The 24,243-nt window shown below is 39.9% G+C and overlaps 1 protein-coding gene across 1 annotated transcript in view; it reads right to left on the bottom strand.

Moving 5' to 3' along the window:
• The window catches only part of LOC137347055 (prominin-1-A-like), a 289,266-nt gene that overhangs the window by 3,500 nt on the left and 261,523 nt on the right, over positions 1–24,243 (bottom strand). The window contains exons 24-28 of the mRNA XM_068011104.1: positions 20,886–20,975; positions 20,649–20,764; positions 19,632–19,655; positions 9,389–9,485; positions 3,361–3,405 (exon numbers count right to left, since the gene is read on the bottom strand). Coding sequence (XP_067867205.1) covers positions 9,416–9,485; positions 19,632–19,655; positions 20,649–20,764; positions 20,886–20,975 — 300 coding nt within the window. The 3' untranslated portion in view covers positions 3,361–3,405; positions 9,389–9,415. The remainder of the gene's footprint in view (positions 1–3,360; positions 3,406–9,388; positions 9,486–19,631; positions 19,656–20,648; positions 20,765–20,885; positions 20,976–24,243) is intronic.

Here is a 24,243-nt window from a genome sequence, read left to right as displayed (position 1 = left end):
CCCTGGAATATTTTTCTAATTTTACTTGTTAGCAGCACTGAAATAATTGAAATATTTAATGAGAAATATAAAAAGAGAAAATAACAAACCCACTGAACAGGGCTAAGTCTGAAAGGAGTGATCTGTCTAAATTTGGAATACTACAATTCTATTGCTGATGAGCTATATGAAAGTCCAGTTTGATCGCAAATTAACCATGGGGATATAACATAGTTGAAACTCTTTTGGATGGCTTTTACAGTTTACAATTTAGTTTCATTAGTATTGAATATTTACTGTATCTGTGTACTAATGGAAAGATTAAGATGCAACCGGAAAAAGGCCATTTTAACTCAAGTCACTCCTTCCGAATGGACAATTTATCCTTCATGAACCCTAACTTCCTACTTAATGGTCTGAGAAAAATGATGTATAAATAACTCCTTAAACTCAAAAGATGATCAAATTAAGCTACAGTTAATACATTCACTCCCTGATTTCCACTGATCAATCCTCGCTTCGGCCCAACACAGGAAACAACCTGACAGCACAGAATCCATGCTCTGAAATGTGCAATCAGCTCACTCCAAATTTATGCTCAAGACTTCTAATCGTCTTCCGAGTTATTTAACAGCGTTTTTTTGAAGAAATTAATTACTGCATTAGCTATTATTGTGAATGTTTCACATATCCACGCAGTTGAGGAAATAAACATTCTTCTAATCTTGCTCAAGATCTGTTAAGCCTGCTCTTATCTACATTTTCTGTACTAACTGCAATTTAAGAGTCCTTCCTGCAATGAAAATAAGTTCAGTTCTCAATGTTTTTAGGATGAGAATCAATACCAAAGTATACAACTGAAAATCTAATTTCATGCATGAGATCTTCATTATCTGTTGTTTTCTATTAGATCATAAAGCTGATAACATTGGAAAAGTATTAAAGCCAGAAACTATGAGAAGCACTTTGAGTGATCAAAAAGTACACAAACATGAATTTTTAAATGCAAGAAAAATATTAAAAGCTCGATCTTTTATTATTGTTCAAATGCCTATCCAACTGAAAGCAGCATGTTACAAGTTACTATTTATCGAATTCTCACCATACTAATACAAAGCTGGCAAGAGATTTTAAAGATTCCTTTTCTGAATAGTCAGCAATATAAGCTAGTTGATCTGACTAGTTTTGGTTTCTCACTATTGCAAGATGATAATTTATTTTAATAAACTTGTAAAATAGTTGTGTAATTGGCAATTCAACTTCAATATAGATAAGTGTGAGGTAATATTTTTGTAGGAAGAATAAGGAGACCACATACTCCTTGGAAAATGAAAGTGTCTAAATGGGGTAGAGGAAGAGGGGGATCTGGGAGTAAAAGTAGTAACGCAGGTTAATTAGGCCATAAAAAAGTAAACAAAGCATTTGGATTCATTTCTAGGGAAACAGAATTGAAAGCAGAAGTTATATTATGTTTGTGTAGAACCTTGGTTAGACTACATTTGGAGTACTGTGAACAGTTCTGATCTCCATACTATTAAAAAAATAAGGCCCTGGAAAAGCTGAAAAGACTGAGGGGTGACCTAATAAGAAGTTTGATGGAGTAGGCGTAGAGAAGTTATTTTCATTTGCAGCTGAGGCCAGAATTAGGGGCCAGAAGCATTAGATTAGGTTAGATTAGAGATACAGCACTGAAACAGGCCCTTCGGCCCACCGAGTCTGTGCCGAACATCAACCACCCATTTATACTAATCCTACACTAATCCCATATTCCTACCAAACATCCCCACCTGTCCCTATATTTCCCTACCACCTACCTATACTAGTGACAATTTATAATGGCCAATTTACCTATCAACCTGCAAGTCTTTTGGTTTGTGGGAGGAAACCGGAGCACCCGGAGAAAACCCACGCAGACACAGGGAGAACTTGCAAACTCCACACAGGCAGTACCCGGAATCGAACCCGGGTCCCTGGAGCTGTGAGGCTGCGGTGCTAACCACTGCGCCACTGTGCCGCCCTCAATTGTCACAAATAATTCCAATAGAGAATTCAGGAGAAATGCATCTACCCAGAGAGTGGTTAGAACACAGAACTCACTACCATAGAGAGTAATTGAGGCAAATAACAGATGTGTTCAAGGGGAATCTAGATAAGCATGAGGAAGAAAAGAATAGGAAATGTTGCTGGGGTTAGAAGAGGTGGGGTGGGAATGGGCTCATGTGGAGCATAAACACCAGCAGGGATCTATTGGGACTAAATGGCTGTTTCTGCATCATAAATGCTTTGTAATTTTCATAGGACCATTGTTAAAATGGATTCTTGAACCTATACCTGAACCACCTTTGCATTACCCTTATTTGGTACAGATTGCAGAGGACTTGTCCGAACAGAACATTAAAACAATAATGCATTTCAAAGTGAAAGACACTTAAAACATGAGGGGCCTCTCGAGAGGAAAATCTTGAATCCGGTTAAAGATGGCACATGTTAAAAAATATATAGTATTTGTTGACTGTGAAGGGGATTGGACAAAGGTGATTTTTATTTCAAGACTGGAATTCATGACTCAGCTATCAGCAGACAATTTAACAAATATGGGCCAAAGTATAACAATGAAAAAAAAAATCATGGTCAGAGGTTTTTTATTAACCCCTTCTGAGCTAGGGAATTTTACACACTAAAGGGGTTTGAGAAAAAGTGAGAATATATAGGGTCATGGGTTTTTGATTTTTATTGGCTAAAAAAAAAATCTTCAATTCAGTTGATTCATAGAAGCATTTGGTGAATATAGAATTGTAATGGAGTAGACCTTTACCAGTAAGGTGATGACAATTTCCTGAAGGAGGAAAACTGTAAGCAACACTACGGAATTTTGAAAAACACTGAAATTATATAATGGCTTGGACCAAAAATAAAATGGAAAGATTGAAACCAAAAGAGATAAATTTAACTCAGGGAACTTTCCTTTTTTAAAAAGAGGGAATTGGACAGAAAGCATTTGTGATCTAGAGTGACCAGCTACAAGAAAGTGCTGTTTTTCGTCCAAATATCTTAATCACCAAGTTTGAAGTAGACATCAGTAGTTTTCACAGCACACTGGTCCTAGAACATGAACTGAAGAAAAGAAATGGTCTCTTAAGTCAGTATTTCACACTAAAAGTGTTGGACAATAGATCAAGAATTACATGAAACATATTTTCTTGGAATATAAACTGGATATCATATTCAGTCATTACATTCTTTTCTTTGCCTTAATCATATTTAACTATCCTCATTTATGTGTATGACAATAGACAAATTGAATCCAAACATTGTGATAAAACTAACCACTTAACTCTATGCAAATCAAAATGATTAAAATGGTTGTTTTAAGAAACCTACCTTCAAGAAGCTGCCCAGTTCATCTACCAGTATTCCATTACACTGCTACAATTTTAGACAGAAATGCAAAGGTCAACATAGGTACAATTTCAGCATTGCAGCTATTCCATTTAATTTTAATGAAAAAAAATCTTATCCGTTTAGTTTAGTGAAGGGTTTCTTTCAAAATGACCCATTCCGTTAGGGTCTAACATTTAAGTAGTCAAGTTAATATTTCTTTAACTACATATTTATCTGCAGTGATAGCTGTGCAATACAAGATATTAAATATGATTAAGTTAAACATTTGTATTAATACAACAAATTTGAATACAACAAACTGCATAGCAATACAGTTCTGAAATGCAAGCAATGTCCCCACTACCAAGAGGCAGCTACAAGGTGATAAGCTGCACAACAGACATTAACACTGCTGGATAAGGAATAGGGACTGATTCTTTATACAGGGTAGGGGAATGATGTGACAATACGTAGTACATCAGTCACAGGAAACTGCTGAAAGTTCATTTAAAAATGAAACAAATTACTGTGTTAATCATAATGATAAAATATAAAATTCAGCTTTCCTTTACAACACTTTATTACTGGTTTTAGACATTTCAAGAACCTGATGAGAAAGCAATATTGGTGCAGAGGCATTAAGTGAAATTCAAGATGATTATCCATTTTATTCAGCACAACTTACAAATTACATTTGAAATCATTTGATACAATGTGCAGGATCACTTCGTGATCCAATTCTGTATCTTGGCAATTTTACACTGAAAGATCGCCATTTACTCATTCCAGCTTATCCAACAACAGGTCAAACCACCATAAATCTTTAACATTTTCTGCTGTCAGGACTCCAATGCCTTAATTCATACTCCATTCACTTTTTCGAACATGGCATTGTCTCTATTCATTCTACGTCAATAACCAAACCATTCATTTTTCTTTGGATCTTGCCTAGCAAACACCCATTTTCTAGTGCCAACTTTTCATCCAAACTTGAGCATGCTTTCTTTATGCTTCTGATGTGGATCAGCCAGGTCAATGTGGAAGACTCCTGTTGACCTTAGTGACCCTGGACTTCGGGTTGTGGTGGGGGGAAAGAAAATAAAGAAGTGCGGTTCCTGCATGCAATTTCTTTGTGGTGATCCTTGCTGAAAAGTGCGTGAATGCCAGGTGAGGACTGAATCATAATAAACTGCAATTCTCCCTTGAAACAAAATAATCTGCAAATGCTTATTATATCCAAGATCTCTCAAAGAATTGATAAATTGAGGGTTATTGCTGCTGGGAGAATTATATCTTTATACAGGTCAGGCTTCAAAGGAGAAAAAAATACTACAATAACTTTTTAAAATATTCTTTTCTTGGTGTTTCGGTCGACACCCCTCCCTCAACCACCACCAAAAACAGATTTACGGTTCTTATTTGCTGTTGGTAGGATCTTGTGTACAAATTGGTTGCCATATTTGCCTACTTAACAGCGATTACACATTAAAAAGTAATTAATTGAACATGATGCTCATTAAGACACTAAGGACATAGGTGCTACATAAATGCGTCATAAAGACAGTAAATATGTACCATAATTGTTTCATAATTAAAAATACAATGCATCCAAAACATATTTAATCACCAAAAACAGCCATTACCAACTATTGCCCAAACACTACAATAATGGAATTACTTTTCATAAATATGGGATAGACCAGCATCTGCAACAGCTGAGGTGGAGAGCATGCAGAAATTTATTGGTACCTTTAATTTGTTGACTGATTTTTGATGGTATTTCTTCAAACAAATGGGCTCATAATAGCACCCAAAGGAAAGGGTACCTCTGAAGTTTATTAACTGTAAATCTGCTATTAAGAATTAAAGTTAAAGATTGTATTAGATCAAAAGAAGAGACTTATTAAGTTGCCAAAAAAGTTGGAAGCCTGAGGATTGGGAGCATTTTAGAATTTAGAAAAGGAGGATCAGGAAACTAAAAAAGAAAGAGAAAATAGAATATCAAAGTACACTTGCGAGAAACATAAAATGGGACTATAAAAGCTTCCATAGGTATATAAAAAGGAAAAGGTTAGCAAAGACAAATGTGGGCACAGAAAGGAGAATTTATAATGGGGAATAAGGAAATGGCAGAGAACCTAAACAAATACTTTGTGTCTGTCTTCACAGAGGAAGATACAAAAAAACTTCCAGGAATACTAGAGAATCAAGGACTAGTGAGAATGAGGAACTGAAAGAAATTATTAGTAAAAAGTACTGGAGAAATTAATGGGACTGAAAGTTGATAAATCTGCTGGACTTGATGATTTATGTCCCAGAGTGTTGAAACAGATGGCTGTACAGATATTGGATGCGTTGGTGGCCATCTTCCAAAATTCTATAGATCCTGTAACAGTTCCGGCAGATTGGAAGGTAGCAAATGTAACGCCACTATTTAAGAAAGGAGGTGGAGAGAAAACAGGCAACTACAGACCTACTAGCCTGACATCAGTAGTAGGGAAAATGCTAGAGTCTATTATAAAGGATGTGATAACTGGACACTTAGAAAATACTTGTAGGATTGGGCAGAGTCAACATGGATTTATGAAAGAGAAATCCTGTTTGAGATTTTTTTGAGGATGTAACTAGCAGAATAGATAAAGGGGAACCAGTGGATGTGGTGTATTTGGATTTTCAAAAGGCTTTCGATAATGTCCCACACAGGAGGTTAGTAAGCAAAATTAGAACACGTGGGATTGGGGGTAATATACAGGCATGGATTGAGAATTGGTTAATGGACAGAAAACAGAGTAGGAAAAAACAGGTCATTCTCAGGTTGGCAGGCTGTGATTAGTGGGGTACTGCAAGGATCAGTGTTTGGGCCCCAGCTATTCATAATCTATATCAATGATTTGGATGTAGGGACCAAATGTAATATCTCCAAGTTTGCCAATGACAGAAAGCTAGGTGGGACTGAGAGTTGTGAGGAGAATGCAAAAGAGGCTTCAAGGGGATTGAGACAGCTAAGTGAGTGGGAAAGAACATGGCAGATGGAAAAATGTGAAGTTATCTACTTTGGTAGGAAAAACAGAAATCCAGAACATTTCTTAAATGGAGAGAGATTGGGAACTGTTGACATCCAAAGGGACCTGGGTTTCCTTGTTCATAGATCACTGAAAACTAACACGCAGGTCCAGGAAGCAATTAGGAAGGCAAATGGTATGTGCATTTATTGCAAGAGGATTTGCGTACAGGAGTAAAGAAGTCTTACTGCAATTATATAGAGCCTTGGGAGTATTGTATACAGTTTTGGTCTCCTTACCCAAGGAAGAATATATTTGCCATAGAATGAGTACAACGAAGGTTCACCAGACTGATCCCTGGGATGGTGAGATTTTCCTAAGAGGGGTGATTGAGGACACTGGGTCAAATTCTCTAGAGTTTAGAAGAATGAGAGGTGATCTCATTGAGCATACAAAATTCTCACAGGGCTTAACAGGAAGGATGTTTCCCCTCACTGGGGTTTCTAGAACCAGGGGACATAGTCTCAGAATAAGAGGTAGGCCATTTAGGACTGAGATGGGAAGGAATTTCTTCACTCAGAGGATGTTGAATCTTTGCAATTCTCTATCCCAGAGGGCTGTGGAGGCTCAGTCATTGAGTATATTCAAACAGAGAACGATACATTTCTTGTTTTAAAGCTATCAAGGGATATGGGGATAGTGTGGGGAAAATGACGTTGAGGTAGAAGATCAGCTATGATTGAATGACGGAGCAGGCTCGAGGGGCCAAATGGCCTACTCCTGCTCCGATGTACACCTACAACCTTTCCAGGATAATCAAATGTGCTCCACAGACTCTTCAATATCTTCAGAATTTATTTTAGCAATTTGTTGAAATGTAAATATGAAAAAATACTCATACATTTGCACTTGAGAAACAGTAGAAGCTTTGCAGAACTAATTGATGGAACACCTGTGGATGTGTTTATATAGACTTTCAAAAACTGTTTGATAAAGTTCCACACAAGAGATTAGAAGCAAAAGTTGGTATAGGGAATCTAAGTTAACCATGTGGCATGTTTTGGTAACTTGTTGGGAGCTAAGAGACAAAGCACAGGGATTAAGGGAATGTTCTTCGATTGGTAGGATGTGATAAGTGGTGCTCCCTTGGGATCTACAGTGAAGCCTCAGCTTTTCATCATATACATGAATGAATTGGATGAAGGAATAGAGAATTGCATATCCATGTTTGCAGATGATATGAAATTAGGAGGCAAAGTTGTGCGCGTGGATGGCTACAAAGGGACATATACAGATCAATTGAGTAGGCAAAACTGTGGCAGATAGAGCTCAATGTAGAGAAATGTGAGGTCCTCCACTTTGGATTCAATAAAGAAAAATAGGAATATTTCCTTAATGATGAGAGACTAGAAACTGGAAGAACAAAAGGCTTTGGGTGTCCAGGTACACAAGGCAGTAGACAAGTACAAAAAAAAAGCAAAATAAGGCTAAAGGAATATCGGCTTTTATTTCAAGTAACAGAAATACAAAGGGAAGGAAGTTATGCTGCAGTTGTATTAAAACTTGGTCAGTTCCCTTCCAGAGTACTACACTCAGCCACCACATCTCAGGAAAGACATACTGGCCTTGGAGTGCAAATTCCCTAGAATGATATCAGGGTTTTAAGGGTTAAGTTATAGAAAAGTTTGCATAAACTTGGCTTCTATTACCTTGATTTTAGAAGGTTGTTTAAGGTCAAAGTGTTTAAAATCATAAAAGAATTTGATAGAAAGGCTACAAAGAAGCCATTTTGTCTTCTAAGGGATTTCAAAACAAGGGGCACAATCTTAACTTTTTTAAATCTTTCAAGGGATGTAGGTGTCACTGGCAAGGCTAGCATTTGTTACCCAACCCTAATTGCCCTTGACAAGTGAGTGGCTTGCTAGGTCATTTCAGAGGGCAGGTAAGAGTCAACCATATTGCTGTGAGTCTGGAGTCACATGTAGGCCAGACCAGGTAATGATGGCAGATTTCCTTCCCTAAAGGTCATTATTGAACCAGGTAGGTTTTTATGACAATCAAAAGTTTCATGCTATCTTTCAATTCCAGATTTTTAAAATTAATTAATTGAATTTAAATTCCACCAGCTGCCATGATGGGATTAGAACCTATATCCCCAGGGAATTAGCCTGGGCCTCTGGATTACTAGTCCAGTGACATTACCACTGCACCACTGTCTCCCTGTAGAGCTAGGTCATTCAGCTGTAAAATCAGGATGCACTTTTTCATGCAAATTGTAGTGGCAGTCTCTCCCCCAACAGGCTGTGGATGTTGAGCCCACTGATTTTTCTTTGAAGGGGAAACTGATTTTTATTTGGTAAGTCATTCATAGGATATGGATCTAAAGCAGGTAAGTGGGGTTGTGGCACAGATCAGCCGTGATCTCATTGGATGGTGGAACAGGCTCGAGGTACTGAATGGCCTACCCCTGTTCCTATACCTCAAGCTGAACAGAGCTAGAATTCCTGAAATTGTCATGTTTGTCATGTCTTGCTGCTTATAGCATGACAGTAAATTAATGTTTAAATCCTCACATCAGTTGTGGCTCAGTGGGTAGCATTCTCGCCTCAGAGTCAGACGGCTGTGGGATCAAGTTCCACTTCAGCACAAAAATATAGGCTGACACTGTTGGAGGTGTCAGCTTTTTGGATGAAACGTGAAACTGAATCCCAATTTTCCCTCTCAGGTGCATACAAAGGATCCCATGGTATTATTTCAAAGAGCAGGGGAGTTATCCCACATCCTGACCAATATTTATCATTCAACATCACTACAAACAGATTATTTGGTCAGTACTGCATTGCTGTTTATTGGAGCTTGCTGCCATGTTTTCTACATTACAACAGTGACTATACTTAAAATATTTAATAGTTTGTGAAGTACTTTGGGACATCTTGAGATAATGAAAGGCCTTGTAGGTCTTTCTTTCTGTCTGATGCTGCACCACAATTTTTTTTAAAAAGAGAAAAATGTAGTATATCAAGTACCTTAACAACTCCAAAGACAGGAGTGTCTCACCAACCAGAAAGCTTTGGAGGAGCTGAAGCTCTGGGGAATCTGGTCAAAGTATCATATGGAGGTGTGCTATTGATGTGAACAAAACCCAAAATCAATTAAGCCAAAATATTTACCGCATCAGTTAAACAGCTATTTATTCAACTTTGTTCTGAAACCATGCTGTTTAAAATAAAAAAACATTCATCTGCTTGCTTGAAAATGATCATCGTTCTCTTTATTCAAACAGAAATCACAATCTTTAAAAAAAAATGCTGAATTTGCATTGAAATTGAAAAGTACTCAGTTCTCAAACATAACAGTTGTATCTATAAAATACTTGCTTGCCTTTGAACAGCATTTAAAATAACATTTGAAGCACAATAAATCTCATGAAAATAACTTTAGCATGCACACTCATACAGTAAGACAACAGCAAAATACTGCAGATGCTGGAAACCTGAAATAAAGACAGAAAATGCTAGAATTACTCAGCAGGTTTGGTGGCATCTGTGGAGAGAGACACAGAGTTAATGGGCTGGATTTAGTGGAGGCAGCAGGGGCCCTGCCGCTAGGGCCAAAAGTGAGGGGCAGCCCCGCTTCGGCAAGAAGTCGGACCCAGGGCCGCATTTTGCCAACGGCAGCCAATTAAGCAACTGCTGCCGGAACTGCCACCCTAGAAAGGAGTTACCCAATTGGAGGGCTGGCAACTCAGCAGCACCACCCCTAAAAGCAGCCACTTCTGGGGCTGCGCCTAGAAGATGAGGGCGCATCAATGGCCTTGTGCCCTCAAAGTCAGGTGAGTGGGGTCTGGGGGCACCAGGGCCAGTCAGGCAGGCCCGATTGAAAGGGGGGATGGGTGGGTGGGGGGGGGAGGGCCGCTGAGGACAGGAGTCGTTGTTGCCTCGGAGGTAGCCATTGGAGAACCCTTTCTGGGCTAAAGAGTGCCCAAAAAGGATGCCCCTCCACCTCCCCCAAGCTGGGTAAAATTCTAGCGGAGACAAGAAGTGGCTCAATTGGGCTCTGTGCAGGTGGGCTGTCTGCCAGCTTTCCGCTGCTGGCAAAAAGGTATGGTGGTGGTAAGACATCGGGCAAGCCACCCAATGCCTTCCAGTGCTGTTTTGCCAGCTTTCCTGCCTCCCAGCCCATCTCCTAAGGGCTGGTAAAATTCAGCCCAATATTTCAGGTCAGACAGACCTGAAATGTTAACTCTGTTTCTCTCTCCACAGATACTGACAGACATGCTGAGTATTTCAAGCATTTTTTGTCTTTATTTCTGATACATTAAGAAACTGATTACAGCTTGTTGGTGTTTACAGACATTAAACTGCACTGCTTACCCATTCAAATCAGACACAAAACATGCTTTCAATCACCCATTCTCTGAAATGAAGCATCATCACTTTACACGGAGTTAGAGTGATATATCTAATGAAAATTAGTTCATGTAAAGCTTCTAAAATTACAAGAAAATTAATTCAATTTTTATGGTGATTTATATGTGTACATATGCATTGGTTTGGACAGGCTGCTCCATTTTGCAACTTTCGCTAATTATGCAGAAATAATTTAGTCCAAACCATATTCTGAATCCTGTCTCATTTGAATTGTTCCAAAATCAAATGCCTTATTTGCTTCAGATTTGTTTTTTTTTATTTGGTTCTACAAATCCCTTTTTAAATAAAGGGGACGAAGAGAGTCATGATTCAAGCATACACACTTAGCCTAACAAATCTGAAGCTTTGTAGTTATGAAAATTGCCCTGAACCATAGCAGATATGGTAATTTTTTTAATTGCACAAGCTAGGTCCATGGCAGTTAGTAGCAACATGGTGGCAACCTTGTGAATTTTCTCTAACATTCAGAATTAATCAGCATGAAGAAAATTTTAACAGCTGTTTCATTCATGGTAAAATGTGCAACAGGCAAAATTGCAGCAGTTCCTGCTATTCCAGCCTCTGCCTTATACCAAGAGCAGATAAGTATAAACTCACTGAGACTTGCTGTGTTAATTGGGCTTAATTGTCATAGAGTCAGACACCATAGAAACAGACCCTTCGGCCCACCGCGTCCACGCTGACCATAATGCCTATCTATACTAATCCCACCTGCCTGCATTAATTCCATATCCCTCTATGCCTTGCTCATTCACGTACCTGTCCAGATGCCTCCACCACCTCCTCTGGCAGCTCATCCCAGATACCCACTATTCTTAGTGTGAAAAATTTACCCCTTTGATCCCCTTCAAACCTCCTCCCTCTCCCTCAAATCTATGCCCTCCAGTTTTAGTCACCCCTACCATGGGAAAAAGACTCTGGCTATCTACCCTATCTAATGCCTCTCAATTTTATATACCTCTATCATGTCCCCTCTCAGCCTCCTTCGCTTCAGGGAAAACAGACCCAGCCTATCCAATCTCTCTTTATAGCTCAAGCCCACCAAACCAGGCAACATCCTTGTGAATCTTTTCTGCACCCTCTCTAGCTTAATCACATCTTTCCTGTAGTGCGGCGACCAGAACTGCACACAGTACTCCAAGTGCAGCCTAACCAACGTTATGTACAACTGTAACATGACGTCCCAACTCTTGTACTCAATGCCTCGGCCGACAAAGGCAAGCATGCCATATGTCTCCTTCACCACCTGTCTACCTGTGTTGCCACTTTCAGGGAACTATGTACTTGCACCCCAAGGTCTCTCTGCTCAACAACAATGCCCAGGGTCCTGCCATTCACTGTATATGTCCTGCCCTGGTTTAACTTCCCAAAATGCATCACTTCACACTTGTCTGCGCTAAATTCCATTTGCCAATCCCTTGCCCACTTTCCCAGTTTATCTATTTCCTGTTGTAACCTTAGACAACCTTCTTCACTGTCCACTATACCACCAATATTGGTGTCATCTGCAAACTTACAAATCATGCCCCCTCCATTCACATCCAAATCCAAATCATTAATATATATGACAAACAACAGAGGGCCCAGCACCGATCCCTGCGGCACACCACTGGTCACTGGCCTCCAATCTGAAAAACAACCCTCCACTACCACCCTCTGCCTCCTGTCACCAAGCCAATTTTGTATCCAATTTGCTAGCTCACCCTGGATCCCATGTGTTCGAACCTTCTGGACCAGCTTACCATGCGGGTCTTAGTCAAAGGCCTTGCTAAAGTCCATGTAGACAACGTCCATCGCCCTGCTGTCGTCAATGCTCTTGGTCACCTCCTCGAAAAACTCAATCAAATTCGTGAGACATGATTTCCCATGCAATAAACCAGGCTGATTATCCCTAATCAGACTTCGCCTTTCCCAATGCATGTAAATCCCGTCTCTCAGAATCCCTTCCAATAACTTTCCCACCACTGATGTAAGGCTCACCGGCCTGTAGTTCCCTGGCTTATCCCTGCTGCTCTTCTTAAATAAAGGCACAACATTAGTTATCCTCCAGTCTTCCAGTACCTCACCTGTGGCTAACGATGATACAAAAATCTCTGCCAGTGCCTAGCAATCTTCTCCCTTGCTTCCCTTAGCATCCCAGGATAGGCCCTGGGATTTATCCACCTCAATGTGCTTCAAAACCTCAAACACCTCCTCCTTTGTATGATAAACTCCAGGATATCGCTGTTCCCTCCCTTGAACTCACTAGCTTCCATGACCATCTCCACGGTAAATACAGACAAGAAGTATTCATTTAAGACCTTGCCCATTTCCCGTGGCTCCACACACAGATTACCACACTGATCCTTAAGGGGACCTACTCGCTCCCTAGCTACCCTTTTACTCAGAATATACTTACGGAATCTTTTAGGATTCTCCTTTATCTGATCTGCCAGGGAAATCTCATGGCCCCTTTTCACCCTCCTAATTTCCTTCTTAAGTGTACTCCTACATTCCCTCTACTCCTCGAGGGACTCACTTGATCCCAGCTGCCTATACCTGACATATGCCTCCTTCTTTGTCCTGACCAGACCCTCAATATCCCTCGTCAACCAAGGTTCCCTAAACTTGCCAGCCTTGCCCTTCCATCTAACAGGAACATGCTGGCCCTGAACTCTTCCTATCTCACTTTTAAAAAGCCTCCCACTTGCCAGACGTCCCTTTACCTGTAAACAGCCTCTCCCATTCAACTTTTGAGAGTTCCTGTCTGATGCCATCGAAATTAGCCTTCCCCCAATTTAGGACTTGAACCTGAGGACCAGTCCTATCCTTTCCCATAACTATCTTGAAGCTAATAGAGTTATGGTCACTGGTCCCAAAGTGCTTCCACACTGACACATCAACCACCTGCCCAGCCTCATTTCCCAAGAGGAGGTCGAGTGTAGCCCCTTCTCTAGTAGGACCATCCACATACTGCTTCAGAAAACTATCCTGGACACACTTAACAAATTCTTCCCCATCTGATCCCTTAGCACTATGGCAGTCCCAGTCAATATTAGAGTAGTTAAAATCACCTATTACAACCCTATAATTCCTGCACTTATCTGTGATTTCCCTACATATATGCTCCTCCAATTCCCTCTGACTATTGGGGGGCCTATAGTATAATCCCATCAAAGTGAACACTCCTTTCTTATTTCCAAGTTCTATCCATATGGCCTCGCTGGACGTTTCCGGCCACCACTTCCCCCCCCCGACAGAGCTGCCTGTCCTGCCCATCCCTCAACCACGTTTCCGTAACAGCTACATCACAATCCCATGTACCGATCCATGTTCTGAGTTCATCTGCCTGACCTGTACGGCTTCTTGCATTAAAGTAAATACAATTTAGCCTACCAGACCTTTCATGCGCCCTGTCCTGCCCCTGCCCGACTTGCCTACTGGACTTGCTTGCTTTAACCTCTACATTTGCCACAACTATCTCATCGGAGAGACTACTACTTTGGGTCCCACCCCCATGCAAGACTAGTTTAAACCCTCCCAAGTATTACTAGCAAACCTCCCTGCAAGGATATTGGTCCCCTTCCAGTTCAGATGCAACCCTTCCCTCTTGTACAGGTCACTGCTGCACCAGAAGAGATCCCAATGATCCAAGTAGCTGAAGCCCTCCCGCCTACACCAGCTCCTCAGCCATACATTCATTTGCCTTATCCTCCGATTCCTACCCTCACTAGCACGTGGCACAGGGAGTAATCCTGAGATTACAACTCGAGAGGTCCTGCTTTTTAACTTTCTGCCTAACTCCCTATATTCACTTTGCAGGACCTCATCTCTCTTCCTTCCTCTGTCACTAGTACCAATATGGGCCATGACCTCTGGTTGCTCACCCTCCCCTTTCAGAATGTCCTGCGGCCGCTCCGAGACATCCTTGACCCTAGTACCAGGAGGCAACATACCATCCTGGAGTCTCGTATGTGGCCACAGAAACGCCTATCTGCACCCCTTACGATAGAATCCCCTATCACTATAGCTCTTACACCCCTTTTCCTCCCCTCCTGTGCAGCAGAGCCCTCCGTGATGCCACGGACCTGGCTGTTGCTGCTTTCCCCTGGGAGGTCATCCCCCCACCAATCCCCCCCCCCATCAAAAACAGTATCCAAAGCGGTATATCTGTTTGAGAGGGGGATGGCCACAGGGGACTCCTGCACTCCCTGCCTGCGCCGACTACTCTGTCTAGTGGTCACCCATCCCTTTTCTGCCTGTGCAGCCATTACCTGCGGTGTGACCACCTCACTAACGTGTTATCCACGATGTCCTCAGCATCGCGGATGCTCCACAGTGAATCCATCCTCAGCTCCAGCTCTGTACTGCGGGTAGCCAGTAGCTGTATGCAGGTGATGGGCATTAACTGGGGATTCACTTGTGCCTCTGTAAATAGAGGCAGACAAACTATGGCTGCTGTAGTTTGGAGGTGTATGCTTGTAATATGTAGCACTATAAATAAATGCTTATTAAAAAAAAGTGTATAAAGATTGGCTCCAGTTCTAGCATTCACCAACTGGCTTTCTGGATTAAAATGGTGGCTGAGGATGGTTACTTAAAAGGTGAAGGTTGGAAACCAAGAAAAAAAATTGAGACAGAAAACTACAATCCTTGCAGCCATTGTAGAAAACAGCAGAAAGCAAGTGTAAATTGGCAGGGTTTTGATCACATTCCAATGTTTACAGAGACTGAACCATATGATCAGTGGAAGAATGAAGAGGATATATGGACACGGTTTATGTCCCCATCAAAAAAGGAAACAAGGCATGGTCTTGGCGTTGTCACTTCCTACAAGTAGTCAAATCAGAAGTAGAGTATGTTGTGAGATAGATACCCGTCAGTTGGATAGTGAAGAAGGTATGGACCTTCTACTAGAGTTCTTGGATGAAATCTACAGGAAAGATGATCTGTTAAATGGCTGTGAGGTATGGTCAAATTTTGATAGATTTCGGAAAACAGATGGTCATTCCATGGAAGAATACATCACAGACTTTAACAGATTGAATAAAAGATTGACAAAATTCAAATTGGGGATCACTACTAGTACTTAAATTGCTGGATTGTGCTAACTGTCTCACATGCACAGATTACTGGTTCTAACTTGCGTTTGCTTCCCAGAGAGGGAGACAGAACCCTTTGCATTACAATGCTGCGGCCTTGAAAAAATTCCTGGGGAAAGTCTTTGCCTTCAGCCTTCATGGAAGGAATGGAACATTCCATGGTAAGAAGAAATGGGGACTCAATGACTGAAACATTTAGAAATATGGCAGATACTGGACATGGACATCAATACAATGGAAGTATTAGAGATAGGTAGAATGAGGATAAAAGCATATTTAGCACATCTGGCTATTACAGCAGAAGACAGAACTGAAACAGCAATAATAGGGGAATGAATCCAAAGAATGCCCAGGGAACAGTTAATAGGTGGTTCAAGCGTAACTCAAGGTATTATGTGATGAACTGCCCAAAGTGGAGAGGCAGGTTCCTCAAGATAACACATGAAGAGAATTCTGAGGAACAGGATAAGATAATGATGCACCCATACAAAGTATATTCGTAACCAGGAGTTTTAGGCTTGTGATGAATGTGTTAGTTGCAGATTCCTTTAACTGTACAGTACTAGATAGTGCTTGCACTTCAACAGTATGTGGAACAGACTAGTGAAAATGTTATCTTGATTCACGAAGTAGTGAGGATCAATGCAAGGTTAAGGAATATAAAAGTACTACTTTAGGTTTGGTGATGATGACACATTGACATCACTAAAGAGAGTTGGAATTCCATGTAAAATAGCGAGAGTAAACTATTTTATAAATACCTATGACAGTCCTATGCTGTTGAGTAAACCCTCTATGAAAAAGGCAAAAACTCGACATGGAGCATGATAAGGCAATTACTTTTGGAAAGTCAGTGAATCAGCAGTTTTATATAGACCGTGATTTAACTGTTAGTTCATGTTTAATTTTTGTAAGTTTTAGTCTGAGTGTTAAAGTAAAATTTATAAAAGTGAACTCCTCTCAGTTTGTTTTTTTTTCCTTCTAAATTGGGGTCAGTTGGTGGATTAGATTATTTTGGTTTGTGATCTCCACGGGGATCATAACAAAATCATAAAGGAGAACTTTCAGGCATCTTCGTGATGCATGCAAAATTTGAGAAATGCGCAAATAAGATTACAGTAGAATTTAAAATTGGGAGTTGAGCTTGTGGGGCCTTTAAATACGTTGGTTTAAATATTAAGCAGAGTAGGTCTTGAATAAATTTAAATCAATAATCCTATTCAGAAAGTGTTACTCCCATCCCGGTTAATCATGTTCGGTCTTCATAGAAAGATGAGTTATATTTAAAGAGACAGAGCAAATGTGAGGCTGGATTGGTCAGTTGAACTGGTTGGGCACTCAGCCTATACCAGATGCTAGTTTTGATGTATTGGAGTTAAGTACTATAATAAAACACCCTAAAGTTGAGAATGTCATAAGGGCAAATAAAACATAATGAAAATTACATCTGGAGAAATACATACTTAAGCTCCCATCCTTAGCTGCCCCAAAGAATATGAAATTAGTCTTTTTTAGTGATTCTTCACATACTAATCTTTATGATGGATGTTCTAGTGCAGCTGGTATCATAATATTTCTTATGGATGAGAATGGGAAATGTCCTTTAGCTTGGGAAGCTAAGAAAATAAAAAGGGTTGTTAAAGGTACTTTGGCTGCTGAAACACTGGCTCTTGTGGAAGCAGTGGATGCGGGATTGTATTTGTTGAACATTTTAAGTGAGATTCTATGTAATGGGTGTACTCAAAGTAGTATACCCATTGAATGCTAAGTAGATGATAGTTTAGTGTGGGATAATGTACACTGCACAAAACATGAGAAAAGTTTATGGATTCAACTTGCTGGTTTGAAACAAATGTTGGAAAGGAAATTACTAAAATAAATGGGTGGATGCAAGTCATCAACTATCTGTTTTACAAAATGAAGTGCATGTACAAATAATTTGTCAGGGGCCCTAGAAGAGGGGTGTCTCATAATGTAATGCTTTTCACAGATTATGGAGACTTTTGATTTGGTTGCACATATATACTCCAAATTTTATTTAAAGAGATAGAAGGAAATCGATTAATCATACATTAATTGTGTTTATTTGCATAAATGCGATAGGCATTAACTGGGGATTCACATGTGCCCCTATAAAATAGACAGACTAAAACTGGGGTTAGGTGGTATATGCTTATAATGTTGAATTCTGTAAATAAATGCTTATAGTGTGTAAAGATTGGCTCCAGTTCTACCCTTTACAACCAACTTTCTGGAATATAACATACTGTGCCCTTAAAAGGCAGATTTGAATTTCCAGCTCTCTGGATCCTGATTTACCTAAACATTCATTTCTGCTATCCAGCATGTAACACTGAAAAACTGATGCATCAAAACAATGAATTACTCAGCCTACAGTAATTTTCAAATAAAAGTCTGCTCCACAAATCATGTTTTCTTGGCTTGAAGCCGGTACAGCTCACAAGGTTTAGGATGTGCCCTGAAAACATTTCCTATAGATTATCATGTATATGTATTACACAGTTTATGGAGAAGAACAAATGAATCAATATCCATTTTTAAATTTATACCACTCCTTCCATAGATACACTAAAATTAGCCAGTCATCTCCATAAAATGAAAGCACACAACCTAATCCAAAGCAATGACCATGTCACATCCTTCAGACATGCATCTTTTAGATTATTTTCATGAAACTATGAATTCAGAAATATTGAAGAAATTTATAATCTTTTCACAGTGACAGAAGAAATAACATATTAGTTTGTAAAAAATAAATAATTTTCTACAAAAGTGTTTTTGGGCATTAATCAAACATTCCTGAACAGTCTACAATTGTTATATTCATGCCATACATTAAACATTTCACTTTGCTATGGAGCACAGTAAATTCAGTGAAAAGTTTATTATATCTATAAATGTACACACACCATACTCGTGCTGGTTAGTTTTATGGAAGCATGCAACAGTTAGAAGCTTTTCAGTGTTTAGCTTGAACAGGGAAACTTCCAGTAAATATAGACAAAATTCAATACCTTGAGAAAAAAAACAAAAATTACCATGCATAGATTCACGCTAAGCCCATTTACCTTATTAACTCTGGACTTTGAATATCTTGTGAATGCTTATTATGATAACCATTACTACCATTTTCCAAACTGTGACAAAAAGATGATGGAATATGTATGGTGTTTGGGGGGGGGGGGGGGTGGGGGGTGGGGTGGGTGGTGGTGGTGCAGGTGGGTGGTGGCGGGGAAGACTTGGGATTTCAATACAGATTGTTTTAAAAACTGCATGAAGTAAAATGGAAAATGAAATAGGTCTGTACTGCTACAATTATTTCACATTCATCTCAAAACAAAGGAATTATACTTCTTCCATCTCTGGATCTGCAATGTTATCCTACACTAAAAGGTATCCAAATAGACACTAAATACACTGCATTAAAGCATACAGAGGGCTATTTTATAATAAAAGGCAATTAATATGCTTATATGCAGCTTAATCTATTTCAGTAGCAAAAATAATACAAAGCAGTTATGCAAATAATTAAAGTACATTTCAGAATATTTTTGTTCAATTTCTTTCACGATTGTGCTCGTTAAGTGTTACACATTTTAGTGCCATTCAAATTTCTTTAAATATACTTCTGCCCAGGTTTTGCATAACACCACAAGTATAATTTGGTTTACAACCTACTACCTTGTCCGACTTACAAGCTAACCCCAAAGGTGCATCAGTATGAAAAAAATTCTTACATTTTCATGGGAATATTCTCAACACTACAGAAATACAAGAAATAGGAATATTGTTAATATGCATGGAATATATTAAGGCAGTGTTTATATTTTGCTGAGGACAATATCAATGTGCAAATATTATGTGGCAATAAACCAGTGGCATTAAGTCTACTCAGTTTAACATTTAATGTCAAGTTTATTACAGAAAAAAAAGGTAGAATAGAAATAAAAATTGAAAATACAAAGATGTGACAACACTTTTCCAAATGCAATGTGCATCAGACCCCAACTAAAAGTAGCAATGATTGCCTGAAAAAAAGCAGAACTGAAAGAAAGTGGAAAGGGTATCAATGGTTATCACAAAGTAAAATGCCAAGTCCCTGAGACAGAGGAACTGTAGAGAAGAAAAGGAATATATAGGATTTAGAGTGTAATAATTAGTAATTCAATCATTCAAATTAGCTCTATACATTATTTACAAAGACAGCATATGAAACATTAGGAGAAACACAAGACCATAAAGAATCAGCGGGAGAATACAATGTCTAGAAAGACCACATTTTTTATCCAACACAAGGAAAAAAATCTTTAGTCCAAAACAAAAAATACAAATGAAAAGAAAAACTCAATCATTGGCTGTCCCCGGACAATTATGTTTGGCCTATGTTAACCAATTTATGAAACTAGCACAAACAACAACCAATATCAAAGGAGAACAGCTGCTCAAATTTAGTTCCTTCAGTTCAATCTGTTGTGAAATTGTAATTTGGAGAAAGGATTTTGTTTCTTGTACAAGGGAAAGGTGTGCTTTGTGGATTTTCCTCCAGACCTGCCATTCATTCAATTCCAGGCCGAAATCATGAATTATCTGCAAAATCAGTTTTATTTAGAAATGCTACAAATGCAGAAAGGCCAATATTTTCAGAACAATTCCCAATTATAAATTGGAGTTAACAATTCCTTGTGTTTTGAAAACATACAAAATAACTATAGGAACATTAGGAAATTAGAAACTTTTTTTAAAAATCTACTCACTCATCATATACATCCTCTGTATCCATCCGCCGATAGAATTTGGCTAGTTTCACAGCAATTATAATATTTGGAATTAAAAATACTGTACAGCATCCAAGGCTAAACCAAAAACCATTCTAAAGAAACAATGAGGAAAGAAAATATAGAAAACCAGTCATTCCTCGGTTGTCAAAAGCAAAATCAAATATTACTCGAAGAAAAGCAGCATACATCACACAATTAATGGAAATATTTTACCAGGGAATCCACTATAAAACCACACAGTATCATCTCAGCTGTATCCACCGCATTAGCAATCGGTTTACAGACTGCAACCTCATTGTTCATCTGCAAAATTAAAGAGAACATATTTTATGCCTTGAACATATGAACATACGAATTAGGAACAGAAGTAGACCACTCGGCTCCTCGAGCCTGCTCCGCCATTCAATAAGATCATGGCTGATCTGACTGTAACCTCAACTCCACATTCCTGCCTACCCCCAAAAACCTTTCACCCCCTTGCTTATCAAGAATCTATCTACCTATGGGAGACCAGAGACAGAGCGAGAGAAAGAGGAGCACCGTGGGAGCGGAGGATGAAAAAGCGCAGCAAAAGCCCAGAGTTGGAGACTGGAGAGGGAGTGAGGGAGTGAGGGAGAGAGGAGCGTGGTGGAAGCAGAGGTTTAAAAAGCATGCCAAAAGCCCAGAGTCGGAGACAGAGACAGAGCGAGAGGGGAGCACGGCAGGAGCGGAGCAGGGAAAAATCGAAAAGTGACAGAGTGATGTCACAGTCAACAGAGAGAGCAGGGAAACAGAGAGCCGCTAGGGTGAGTACACAGGTAAGCTTTTAATTTAACTGAAATCAAACATAGCATCAAACACCACAGGCAAGCAGGTAGGTGACTGATTTGGGAAGAAGCTACCTGTTTGTTGAGTATCTGGTAAGTGATTAAGGTCCATTCTAATCCTAATATCTAAAAGAGTAAAGGAACTAGTGGTAAGCTTAATAAAATATATAAAAAAAGTAAAAATAATTGAATAATTAAGTAGTTAATTAAAACACATTAAGGATGGCAGGACAGGTGATGTGTCATGGCTGCAGCATGTGGGAGCTCCTGGATGCCAGTGTGATCCAGGGCAAATACATTTGCACTAAGAGCTTCGGCTCAGAGTCATTGAACTGGAGGCCGAGCTGCAGACACTGCAACACATCAGGGAGGGGGAAAGTTACCTGGACATTTTATACCAGGAGGCGGTCACACCCCTTAGTACAGGGTCTTCAGATTTGGTCAGTGGTCAGGGACAGGAGAGTGTGGCTGCAGCTGAGGCAGGTAAGGGGACCCAGAGGGCAGGAGTCTCAGCCTTTGCAATCGTCCAACAGGTTTGTGGTTCTTTCAGCTTGGGGGAGCAGGGTGGATGAGCAACCTGACCATGGCACCATGGTACAGGAAGCCATTCAAGTGGAGGGAGAAAAAAGGAATGTAGTGGTAGTAAGGGACAGTATAGTTAGAGGGATTGACACTGTTCTCTGCAGCAAAGAGCGAGAGTCCAGACGGCTGTGTTGCCTGCCTGGTACCAGGGTTCGTGACATCTGCACAGGGCTGGAGAGGAACGTACAGTGGGAGGGGGAGGATCTAGTCATTGTGGTCCAGGTAGGTACCGACGACATAGGCAGGACAAGGAAAGAAGTTCTGCATCAAAAACAAGAAATGCTGGAGTCACTCAGCAGGTCTGGCAGCATCTGTGGAAAGAGAAGCAGAGTTAACGTTTCGGGTCAGTGAAGTTCTGCATAGTCAGTATAGGGAACTAGGCACCAAATTAAGAAGCAGAACCTCAAAGGCAATAATCTCTGGATTATTACCAGAGCCATGTGCAAACTGGCATAGGGCAAATAAGATTAGGGAAATTAATGTGCGGCTTAAAGACTAGTGTGGTAGAAGTGGGTTCCGGTTCATGGGGCACTGGCACCAGTACTGGGGAAAGTGGGGGCTGTATCGTTGGAACAGTCTGCACCTGAACTGTGCTGGGCTCAGTGTTCTAGTGAGCCGCGTAACTAGGGAAGTAGAGAAGGTTTTAAACTGAATAGTGGGGGCAAGGGATCACATTTGGGAAGACATGGTAAATCAAGGAGTAGAGACAAGGTAAGAGAAAAAGATATTAATATGGGAAATGATAAACAGACTGTGACAGGAAGGGATAGAGCGTACATATCTAAGAGTAAATCAACAGATAAGGCCAGAGGTTACAAAAATAATTAAAAAGGACAAAACTAAAGGTTCTGTATCTGAATGCATGTAGCATTCAAAACAAAACAGATGAACTGAGAGCGCAAATAGAAATAGATAAGTATGATCTGATAGCCATTACAGAGACATGGCTGTAGGACGACATAGATTGGGACCGGAATATTGAAGGGTACATGGCATTTAGGAAGGACAGGAAGCTAGGAAAAGGTGGAGGGGTAGCTCTGTTAATTAATGATGGTATTAGCGCAATAGAGAGAGATGACCTAAGTTCAGGAGACCAGGATGTAGAAGCAGTTTGGGTAGAGATGAGAAATCAAAGGCAAGAAGTCACTTCTGGGAGTGGTGTACAGGCAACCATGCTGTAGGACAGGGTATAAAGGAAGAAATAATGGCAGCTTGTCAGAAAGGTACAGCGATAATTATGGGGGATTTTTAATCTACATATAGACTGGAAAAATCAGATGGGCAGAAGTAGCCTAGATGAGGAGTACATAGAATGTTTTCGGGATAATTGGTAGGAACAATATGCTCTGGAGCCAAAGAACAGGCTATACTGGACCTGGTATTGTGCAATGAGATAAGATTAATTAATGATCTCCTAGTTAAGGTGCCCCTGGGTAGCAATTATCATAACATGACTGAATTTTACATTCAGTTTAAGGGAGAGAAGAGTGGGTCCAAGACTAGCATTTTAAACTTAAATAAGGGCATTTATGAGGACATGAAAGCAGAGCTAACTAAAGTGAACTGGCAAATTAGGTTAAGGGATAGGTCAATAGAGATGCATGGGCAGATATTTAAGGGGATATTTCAGAATACACAAAATAGATACATTTCAACAAGAAAGAAAAATTCCAAGGGTAGGATCCGCCATCCGTGGTTAACTAAAACAGTTAAAGATAGTATCAAACTTAAAGAAAAATCTTATAATTGTGCAAAGATGGGAGGCAGGTCAGAAGATTAGACAGAATATAAAAAACAGCAAAGAATGACTAAAAGATTGATAAGGAAGGTAAAATTAGAGTACGACAGAAAGCTGGCTAGAAATATAAAGAAAGAACGAAAGAGTTCGATAGATATTTAAAAAGAAAAGTTAACAAAGTAAGCATTGGTCCTATATAAAAAGTGAGCCTGGGGAATTAATAATGGATAATAAGGAGATGGCAGATGAATTGAACAGATATTTTGCATCGGTCTTCACTATTGAGCATACAAGTAACATTCCCCCAGTATTAGCTGTAAGTCAGGAAATGGAAGGGAGGGAGGAACTCAAGAATATTACAATCACCAGGGAGGTGGTACTGAACAAATTGTTGAAGCTACAGGCTGACAAGTCCCCCAGGTCCTGATGGGACTTCATCCTAAGT

The sequence above is a fragment of the Heterodontus francisci genome, chromosome 1 (genome assembly GCF_036365525.1).
Source record: "Heterodontus francisci isolate sHetFra1 chromosome 1, sHetFra1.hap1, whole genome shotgun sequence".
NCBI lineage: Eukaryota > Metazoa > Chordata > Chondrichthyes > Heterodontiformes > Heterodontidae > Heterodontus > Heterodontus francisci.
This window is presented reverse-complemented; position numbering and strand designations above follow the sequence as displayed.